Source organism: Nanorana parkeri, unplaced genomic scaffold, assembly GCF_000935625.1.
Source record: "Nanorana parkeri isolate BGI_ZX_2015 unplaced genomic scaffold, ASM93562v1 scaffold1127, whole genome shotgun sequence".
NCBI classification, from domain to species: domain Eukaryota; kingdom Metazoa; phylum Chordata; class Amphibia; order Anura; family Dicroglossidae; genus Nanorana; species Nanorana parkeri.
In genome coordinates, this window is record NW_017307395.1 from 514,087 (window position 1) to 525,250 (window position 11,164).

General features: G+C 47.9%; 1 protein-coding gene across 1 annotated transcript; it reads right to left on the reverse strand.

The window, feature by feature from the left end:
- Window positions 1-4,164: 4,164 nt before the first annotated feature.
- Window positions 4,165-7,341, reverse strand: LOC108796519 (UBA-like domain-containing protein 1; the record flags this gene model as incomplete). The annotated part of the gene is made up of 2 exons (XM_018568008.1): window positions 4,165-4,760; window positions 7,243-7,341. Coding segments are annotated over 2 exons (360 nt in total), but the record flags the coding sequence as incomplete, so codon positions are not given.
- Window positions 7,342-11,164: the final 3,823 nt, after the last annotated feature.

Here is an 11,164-nt window from a genome sequence, read left to right on the forward strand (position 1 = left end):
GCTTATGCACGGGCAAGTCTAAAATGTCTTCTGCATCTCCTTGTAGAAGCGGGGTACCACAATGTGCATTGGGATGGGCCGCAGTACGGGTGCATTGGCCACTAATGTAACAGGGCCTTGGGGGACCATTCAAAATGAACAGTACCAGCAGCAAAATGCAGGTTATTAAAGGGTCAGCCCACTTGAAACCATTGTTTTAGGGTTTCGCAGATGCTGGAGAGTTACAATTGGACATACGGATCAAATGTTGGCCATTTCCAGATCCAAGGGATGGTTTATCAATTGACATCTGTCGAAAAGAGCCATTTGGAAATTTGGCAACTGAACAGCCAATAATCATCTGCAAGAGATATCGGCTCCTGAGTGCTTTTTGGCCAAAAGCATTTAATATTGCCCCATAGAAAGGACATAAGGGGACCATTCCTCAAAGGCTGGGATTGGAGTCGTTATGGCCATCCTAAGACCCCCTTGAAACTTTGAACACATTGCAGTAGCTTCCCATGCGTTTTATTCAGCGTGTGCATTGCAGTGCAATTATTTAGAATGGCATCACAATGCACAAGTATGATAGATGCCAGCGAACCTGCATTGCAGTGCATCCCAACACATATTCTGTTTATTGTGGTGTGTTCCTTTAAAAATAAAAGGTACAGGTCTGGTTTTTCTTTTGCTGCTGTGCATTGGCAGGGCATTGCCATATATTGCTGGCTCCAGAACAGCCTAGCATTAAGGGGGCCCCAGTGTGGCTCAGGGCTACTGTCAAAGAGGCTCCTGCATCTCAGAAGCTTTGGAACTTCCACGATCACGGCAGTTTTACCAATCCTTCCAGATGTTAAGTAGGCAATTATTTTAATGGTCAGTTTCTGACTTACAGAGCGAGTTTGACTTGATGGGAATCGACGGCGCCATGTACAAGGGCCGGATAGATACGAGTTTCACCAACAACGTTCCAGAGAGGGAAGCGGCAGGTGAGTGTGAGCTCTGCAGCCCAGTCCTAATTTCCCTCACCCTTCAGAATTCTGGGTGACTCCTTTACTCTCTTTGCCAGTGAAAACCCCTCAGCCACCCTACAGGACATCAATAGAGAGGACCCGTTCTGCTGCCCCGCTCTTCAGAAGCCACAGCGCCTCCAACACACGTGAGTAGCGACAGGCATGGCTCGTTCCACATGCTCCGGGACACACTGACATGTTAGGGGAGCGTAAAGAAGACATTATAAAGGTTAAAGTCCAGCTAAGCTTTTAATTTATATTAGCCACATACATTCCGGGTGCATCCAAACCAAAGGTGTGCAAAGTCTGACAGTTGTTTTTCTTTATAAATCTGCCAGATCCTGAGTAGAAAAGCCTGTCCCGTGCCAGCATGCTGCAGAGAAGGACCTTTGTTTTCTATGGGGAAGCAGTGGTCTCTCTGCAGAGATCAGCGGGGGGTGTGAGCTTTGTTGGTTGCAGAGCAAGGCTAAGTGACAATGTCTCTGCAATGGTCTTATGTCTCATGCTGAGCCTTAATCATGACATACAGTACATGTGGGTGTTGCTTGCATAGACTTTCTTGTATGAAATTTAGATATGTATGGAGGAGGTTCCTTGTATACTGACATCTGGCTGTAAAGATCTATTGCTGTCCGTCTGGGGGCTGTCCTTTGTCCTGTGACCATTGTTTCCAGAAATTGAATGGAAAGCCAAACTTTTACACTTGTCAGCAGAACAGGAATAGAGGGGTTGTTTCTGACAGCCTAGGTTGCTTTCTATTCTCACACGGCAGTGCTGTATGGTGGCAGAGCTGAGTAACAGCCACACCCCCTAACACGTAGAGAAAAAGAGGGGGCGTGTCTGACCAGGTCTGCTACTGAATGCTGATTACTGGGTGCACTGGGCCTAACTCTGCTGCCTGCTGGGGCTCACTGTCATATTTAGACACCTTGAACATCTCCTGTAACAGGCAAGTGGAGGTAAAACTATAAAAATGCGTGTTGTCAGTACAATGTCTAGACGATTACTTATCTACAGCTGGGCTTTAATATCCGCTGAAGCTTTAGGCTGCATTCACATATAGCGTTTGCGGTCCCCGCATGGAACGAAAACGCTCATATTTTAAAATCCGCATGGATGCCGCTCATTTGCCGCTATTAAATAGCCGCGAACGTGCGTAATCCGTCGGATTATCGCGCTTGTACTATTTCAGCGGCGCCGCGTGGTTTCCTGCCACACAGTCCCTGCAATGGTCTGAACAATGCACATTGAAGTGCATTGCATTTTCTGTTTAAATCGGCTCCGCGCGTATCCGTACAGCCGAATACGCACGGACAGCCGCTCAGGTGTAAACGGAGCCTGAGAAAACATTTCTTTGCTGAGATTAATAATGTCCCCTCTTCTATGGACAGGAACACCAGTTCCCTCTACACGGACATCGCGCACCAGCATACAAGTGCCATCCACCCCGGACACCTCACCACCCACGTTCCATGTGCCATCAGCCACAGACTTATTCCAACGGCCAGTAACCAGCGAAGAGCAGCCGCATGACCCATAAAGAAGGCTGGACGGGCCAATAGGTGTGCAGATTATTGTCCGAAAAACTCTGTTCCTGTTGTGACCGGCTCCGGGGCGTTCTGTCACATGACTTTCAGATCTTTATTTTTTTATTTTATTTTTCCTCCAGTGTATATATTCAATAAAGCCAAAATCTGTATGTTATAAATCAGACAACCTTACAGACATTTTGTGTACACTTCCGACTTCAACCGTTCCATCAGTAAGAGGGACAAACTATATTTAGATTTATGATAACTTATTGCCTTTCACTTTCTTTGTCCCTCAACCTCCTTCCTCTGTTCCGCGCAAACATTGTACACGTAGCTGAGAAAGTTCCCTTGTCACTCTACTTCCTTCAACGGTGTCACATGCACAATAGGATCGCACACACAGCCAATGGAGAGCTGCAGAATGATAGCAATCCATGTTGAATCTGACCTCCGGCCTCCCCTTGTACCGGCTCCTCTCCTGGACTGACATGGCTTCCTCTGATGTCACTGCTCACTGGGAGATCCTCATAATGTGCATTAGAAGTCACATAGAGCCCGCCTCATTTCCTGGCTGGAGGAGGTCCAGTATCCTCTAGTTCTTTTGTCCCACCCTGTCACCTGAGTGTCACTGGCCCACCACTGTCATTTATGGAGGCTCAGCATCACACGTGGGCGTTACCTAGGAAGGTCTGCATGTAAATACAGCCTGCTTAGGAACGCCCACTCCTCCAGAATGACAACTCCCCCCATAAAGGAATTTACATAACTCCTCCCAAGAGCCAGCCCACTGCTTGCATCAGGGCCCTTGAAAGGAGTACTAAGGCAGGGTACTGTTATGGTAGACCAGACAAAAGGTGGGGCGTAGGCAAGACCAGTCACCCAGCACATGGAGAGAGCAGCAGTGAGTGGTCTTTATTACAGGAGGGGGTGGAGACAAGACCAGTCACCCAGCACATGGAGAGAGCAGCAGTGACCTGTCTTTATTACAGGAGGGGGTGGAGACAAGACCAGTAACCCTGCACAAGGAGAGAGAGCAGCAGTGACTGGCCTTTACTTCAGGAGGGGGGCGGAGACAAGACCAGTCACCCAGCACATGGAGAGAGCAGCAGTGAGCGGTCTTTATTACAGGAGGAGGGCGGAGACAAGACCAGTCACCCTGCAAAAGGAGAGAGAGCAGCAGTGAGCGGTCTTTATTACAGGAGAGGGAGGAGACAAGACCAGCCACCCTGTACAGGCAGAGAGATCAGCAGTGACCGCTCTTTATTACAGGAGGGGGCGGAGGCAAGACCAGTCACCCTGCACAAGGAGAGAGAGCAGCAGTGACCCGTCTTTATTACAAGAAGCACCTGCATGGAGGTAGGGGTTGTTTAATGTTGCATTACTGCACAGATCTGGAAGAAGGACACACGGGGGACCATGATCATCCTTCCCTGACCGCCTGTCTTAAGGAATGGCTGTACAAAGCTTCCTTCAGCCCCCTGATAAGTGCACTTAAAAAGGTAAACCAAACACAAGAAAGAACAAAAACAGGACATCGTTCCCCTTTTGTGACGTGTAAAAGTTTAAAATATTTATTGTCATCAACTCTTAAAACCGCTACAGGAATGTCCGTATTAATTGGGGATCCCCGATCAAAACGTATCCCTACACCGCTTTCGGTAAGCTCCGCAAAGGCTTCGAGGCCTGGAAAATACTCGGCACCAGCATACGGCACAGTATGAGGTATGGCTGAAGAGCGGGCAGCTCTGTAGTGAGTGTTAGTTAGGGTGGAAGATGGAGCTGGTGCAATGCTCTGCAGGCAAGTGAGGTAAAAAGAGATTATCCGAAAGAAGGTCTCCGCCACTGCTTAGTATTGCTAAGGATGAGATACCGGGCGCCTCTATGGAGCAATACTCGGAAGGCTTTTTTGGCAGTTCAGCCGGCTACATGAAGTCTACATGCCACATCCTGCCCCCTTCGTGCTGTCCTCCGTATCTCATCTCTCGGCCTCCGCTGCTGGATTCGCCTCCGCACCTCGGCTGCCGTTGGAGTTCTGGGCACCTCCGGGGCAGTTGAAGCCCATACCCGTTTGCTGCACTCTTGGATCGTGAGAGAAATGAGCGCTGCCCTGCTGGAGAGGCGGGGACGTGGCCAGCGAGGAGAGGTAGCCGCTTTCTGAAGCTTTCAGGCGGGAAAACATAGTCAGGGTGTCTGGAAAGTTGGGAGGGGTGGCAGGAGTGTTGGCAGGAGTGCCCATCTGAAAGGAGAAGCAGGAGACTTTAATTTGTGTACCGGTTTAGCTTACTACCCCCTACTGAATTCCAACCTAGATCACAGGAGAGGGGCTATTAGAAGAAATACACTATATGGCCAAGAGTCGGTGGACACCTGGCCACCATACTTGCTATATGGCCAAGAGTTGGTGGACACCTGACTACCATACTTGCTATGTGGCCAAGAGTTGGTGGACACTTGACCACCATACTTGCTATATGGCCAAGAGTTGGTAAACACCTGACCACCATACATGCTATATGGCCAAGAGTTGGTGGACACCTGACCACCATGCTTGCTATATGGCCAAGAGTTGGTGGACACCTGACCACCATACTTGCTATATGGCCAAGAGTTGGTAGATGCCTGACCACCATTCCTGCTAAATTGGCCAAGAGTTGGTGGACACCTGACCACCATACTTGCTATATGGCCAAGAGTTGGTAGATGCCTGACCACCATACCTGCTATATGGTCAAGAGTTGGTGGACACCTGACCACCATACCTGCTATATGGCCAAGAGTTGGTTGACACCTGACCACCATAACGGCTATGTGGCCAAGAGTTGGTGGACACCTGACCACCATACTTGCTATATGGCCAAAAGTACGTGGACATCCCTCCAAATGACTGAGCTCAGGTGTCTCCAGTGAAGGGTTCTGTTAATGCTACAGCATAGAAAGACATTGTAGACAATCCAACCTTTGGTGAAGGCCCTTTTCTGTTCCAGCATGACTGAACCCCTGTGTACAAAACCAGCTTCTTAAAGACATGGTTTGACCAGTTTAGTGAGGAGGAACTCAAGTGGTCTGCACAGAACCCTGACCTCAACCCTACTGAACACCTCTGGGATGTATTGGAGTGCCAATTGCGAGCCAGGTCTTCTCATCTAACATCAGGACCTGACCTCACAAATGTTCTTTTGGCCAAATGGGCAACAATGACCAAAGACACACAGACAAACTCTTGTGAAAAGCCTTCTCAGAAGAGAGGAGGATGTTGTAGCCACCAAGAGGAGGCCAACTTCATATTAAGACCCATGGTTTTGGAATGGGAAGTCCAACAAACTCATATAGATATGATGGCTAGGTGTCCTCAAGCTCTTGGCCATATAGTGTATCTACAATAGTCCCATAACATAACCCCGCTACAATATTATAATGATCAATTTATATAAAGTCAACGCGTTCCGCAAGTGAGGACACCAAGGGTAAACCAGGAACATAAACAGTTCAATACGACCCAGAGAGCTTCCAATTTTGAAGGAGAAGGGATTGGAGTTTTGGAAGGGCTAAAGGGAGTTGTAAATAAGGATCGGTGGGATTGGGAGAGGAATGTCTTGAGTTGCGTTATTTACCTTTCTGAAAAGATATGTTTCCTGGTGACTTCATGGCAGGATCAAGGGTATGCCGCCATGGATAGGCACCAGGAACGGAAAATTACTGGTAAGTAAAAAAGAAGAATTATCTGTAAAGATTAAGTCAAGGCAACTGGACCTGCTGTATTTTTCTTGAAGACGGTTCGCGGTTCAACACCGGGTTGTGACACATGATGTGGATTGGAGCAACATTCACCATATTTATTTTCAGAGAATTTTTTGTACAAGTCATTCCGAATTGAGAAAGCTGGTTGGATGACCAGTGAAACGTCTTCAAGAAAAATACAGATAATTCTTTTTGTATCATACTTACCAGTAATTTTCCATTCCTGGTGCCTATCCAATGGCGGCATACCATTGATGCTGCCACGAAGGCACCAGGAAACCCATCTGTTCACAAAGGTAAATAACCCAACTGGTGGCAGTGACAGGAGCAGCTCTGCGTTCTGCATTCCGAAAGAGATGCAGACAGCGCAGCTGCTCCCGCAGGTCACGTACGCGGTTCGTGAACGCGTGCCTGACTTGTCAGCTGGCTGCGGGCCACATAGTACTGGTTCGTGGGCCAGGACTTTGAGCCCCCAATTTTCCACTTGCCCTCACTTTATTAGCACTCGACCAAATGCGAGCAGGCGAGTGGAGATTCGGAGCCCTGATATATGGCAAACTACAGATTTGTCCCAGGACAGTTACCCTTTAAAGCACGACAGGGGGCACGTTCAGATCTGATAGGGAGCCCAACAGCCAACAGGCTGACAACGCAATACTGCTAAATGGTCCAGTGTTGTCAGCCTGCAAGTTCTGTTACTGGCGGGATCTGCGAAGAGGAAACTTTGTAACAGATTCATACAAATGATTTCCTTATGAAGCCCAAAACACCGATATTTGGTATACATAAGACGCACCGTCAGGTTACCGAGCGGTGAGGGTCAGGGGTCATGTATATAAACTATTATCAGTCACTATGGCGCCACATTTAGTGGAATTTGTAATCTTTACAATAGAAGAAGCTCAGAAGACAGAAGATTGTCCAAATTCAATCATTTTCACCCAAACCCAGGACTACAGAACCCCTCCCAGTAGTCTTACCATTTGGTGGTGCGGGATGTACGGGTGACTGGACTCTTGGAAGAAGGCGCTCAGTGCGGTCTGCGGGGGAGGGGAGAGAAAGAGAGAACACCATGACGGTCATAAACTGGAATGACAATGGAGAGGAGAAAGGCTGCAGAGTGACAGGAGTAGTGGGAGGTATGAGGGGTGAAGGGGGCGGAGACCTGAGGGCATGAGTAGGGCAATGGTGAGAAAGAGGGGTCAAGTGGGGCAACAGCAAGGGAAGGGCTGAGCATCAACATTGACAAAGTCGCTGAGTCGGGTGATGTGAGAGAGCGACAGAGAGAGGGGGGTGAGCAAGCGTGATAGCAGGAGGGAGGGGCAAGCAGGTCAATAGCAAAAGAGAGGGGTGAGCAGGTCAGGAGCAAGAGAGAGGGACAAGTAGGCCAAGAGCAAGTAAGAGGGATGAGCAGAGCAAGTGAGAGGGGCAAGGAGGTCATGAGCAAGAGAGAGTGGTGTGATGTGAGTGATGTAAGTGAGCGTCAGAGAGGGGGTGATAGCAAGAGGGTGGGTTGAGCGAGTCAAAAGCAAGAGAGGGACGAGCAGGGCAAGAGCAAGTAAGAGGGATGAGCAGAGTAAGTGTGAGGGGCAAGCAGGGAGACAGCAAGAGAAGAGAGAGGGGCGAGCAGGGAGACAGCAAGACAGAGAGGTGGACATAGAGACAGCAAGAGAGAGGAATGAACAGGGAGACAGCAAAAGAGAGGGGCGAGCTAGGAGAAGAGGAGAGAGAGGGGCAAGCTGGGAGAGGGCAAGAGAGAGAGAGGGGCGAGCAGGGAGACAGCAAGACAGAGAGATAGGGGCAATAAAGTGACAGAGAGCTGAAAGTCTCAGAAGCGAACATTTTTGGGGTCCTCTGGATCACACCAGCAGCTGCTGCTTCAACTGCTCTATGTCACCAGACATCCCGCCGGAGGTCACACCCACAGCGCAAGACACGGCGGCTCAGTGACACCTGACAATCTGCGGGCGTAAACAAAGAGAAATGGTTGTCACAGGAGAGCACGAGAGACATGACAGAGACGTGACAGAGAGAGAGACACGACAGAGAGCGAGAGACACGACAGAGACATGACAGAGACACGCCAGAGACACGACAGAGAGCGAGAGACACAAGAGAGACATGACAGAGAACGACAGACATGACAGAGAGCGAGAGACATGACAGAGAGCAAGAGACACGACAGAGACATGACAGAGAACGACAGACATGTCAGAGAGCGAGAGACATGACAGAGAGCGAGAGACACGACAGAGACATGACAGAGAGCGAGAGACATGACAGAGCCATGACAGAGCCAGAGACACGCCAGAGACACGACAGAGAGCGAGAGACACAACAGAGACATGACAGAGCCAGAGACACGTCAGAGACACGACAGAGAGCGAGAGACACGACAGAGACATGACAGAGCCAGAGGCACGCCAGAGACACGACAGAGAGCGAGAGACATGACAGAGAGCGAGAGACACGACAGACACATGACAGAGAGCGAGAGACACAACAGAGACATGACAGAGAGCGAGAGACATGACAGAGACATGACAGAGAGCGAGAGACATGACAGAGAGCGAGAGACACGACAGAGAGCGAGAGACACGACAGAGAGCGAGAGACACGACAGAGACATGACAGAGAGCAGGAGGGAAGCCATCTTGTTCAGCACACAAGTCTCACAATATAAACACACGCTCTGCGATCTCACACACACACGCACGCACGCACGATCCCACACACGCCAGGCACCGTTCACCCGGCTCTGTACATACGTAACACACATGAGCGTCGCTGCCACAGCTCACACGTCTGTATGTAAACAAACACAATCCGAGCATTGTATGTGTGCTGCACGTTGCAACATGTACAACACGTTGCTGCAGAGGATCAGACGGGGCACACACACACACGCACGTGTACAGGACACACGTTGCTCCTAGAGACAGCTGAGGCCACCCACCGCCGTGTACACTCACACCTAGACGTGTATATGTACATATATAAACACAACACACACACGGCTCACTCACCGCCTCCCTGCAAAGCTGCCCATCAACCAGCTCCAGCCCCGGAGAGGTGTGGAGGAGCAAAGCATGCTGGGAATTGGAGTTCCTTTCTATTGCAAGTGGAAAAGAACACGGCTCTCCATTCACCCTTTCCACAGTCAGCGCGCGTCCTGCGTCCACCTCCTATCGGACACACAAGAAATACGTGTTCTGCATTAAATACAAAATATTTTTTTAAAAATGCATTTTGCATTAAATTAAGTAAAAAAAAAAGTGTTTCATATTGAATAAGATATTTAAAAAAAATTAAATGAAATAAGGGATTAAAAAAAATACATGTGTTTTGCATTCAACAATAAAAAGCTTGTTTTGTATTAAATAAAAAAATACATGTTTCATTTTAAATGAAAATTTTTTTTTTACAGGTTTTCACATTAAATAAAACATTGTGTTTTATATTAAATACATAATTTTTTTTTAAATACGTGTTTTGCATTAAATAAAACATTTTTAAAAATGTGTTTTGCATTTAATTAAAAAAATATAAAATCTATGTGTTTCACATTTACTAAGAAATAAAAAAAAATGTGTTTGCATTAAATAAAAAGTATGTTTAGTATGAATTAAAAAAAAAATAATTTTAAACAATAATAATTAAAAAAGAAGTTTCACAATAAATAAAACATTTTGAAAACGACATGTTTCACATTAAATAATACATAACAAATATGTATTTCGCATTACATGATAAATGAGAAATGTGTTTTGCATTAAATAAAAGATTAAAAAAAGTGTTTCATACTAAATATTTGAAAAAAAATAACATTAATTAATTAATAACTCCATGAAAACGCCCTACAACCTGAGAAGTCAGGTAGCGGCATTTCCCCCCTGAACCTCACATTTGGGGGCTTTCACAAGAAATGTGCAATGTGTACCCCGTGTACGTGAATGCAACATAACATGCAGGTTAGAGAATCACCTGCACACCACACAGCGCTCGTACCCAACGAAATATCCCTCGGTGCTCGAAATGACGACACGGATGGCGCCTAGGGTTGCCTCCCATCCCGGATCCACCTGGACATTCCGGGTTTTGAATCCTGTATGTCCGGGCTTAAAGGAGAACTATGGGGTCAGGGCTTTTCCCCATAGTTCTCCTTAGGGTAACCGGAGGACACAAACTAGCGTCCTCCCGTCACCCTAGGCTCAGTATATAGGGAGCTACAGCGACAATTATGTCTGGATCCGCCCAGCTGCGTGAGTGACAGCTGGCTCTGCCTATCTAGAGGCAGAGCCAGCTGTACCCGCCCCCTCCCCCGTCCGTTCCGCCGGTCAGCTCTGGAGGATCGGAGCGGGCAGGGGGAATCCAGCCCCTCCCCTGTCACGGCAGAGAGCCGTGACAGGATCGAGAAGTGAGCGAACCCGGTATGTGTTCGCTCACCTCCCGATCTACTGAGCCGACCTGTGACAGTCTCATTGTCACAGGTCGGCTAGAACTATGAGGTGAGTGAAAAGCAATCCCCTCATAGTTCTCCTTTAAGCTGGCCTGAAACCCAGACACAGCACATACAGGACTCAAAACCCGGACTGTCCAGGTGAATCCGGGACAGGGGGGCAACCCTAATGGCGCCGTGCAGCAATCCAGGTAAAGATAGTAGTCACCGGCGCGCACTTGTAATGTGCAAATGTATGGCACTTTTATTGATATGTCATGCGCGTCAAGAAGCCAACGTTTCGGGGCCGCGCAAGGTCCCTTCATCAGGGCGACATCGTGACGGAACTACAAATCCCAGCACACAGGCAAGCTGAGATTTAATTAAAATAGTAAATCAATTAGTAGTTATAAATAAACATATTTATTTTATATTTTTTATTTTCAATTATTTTAATAAATAAT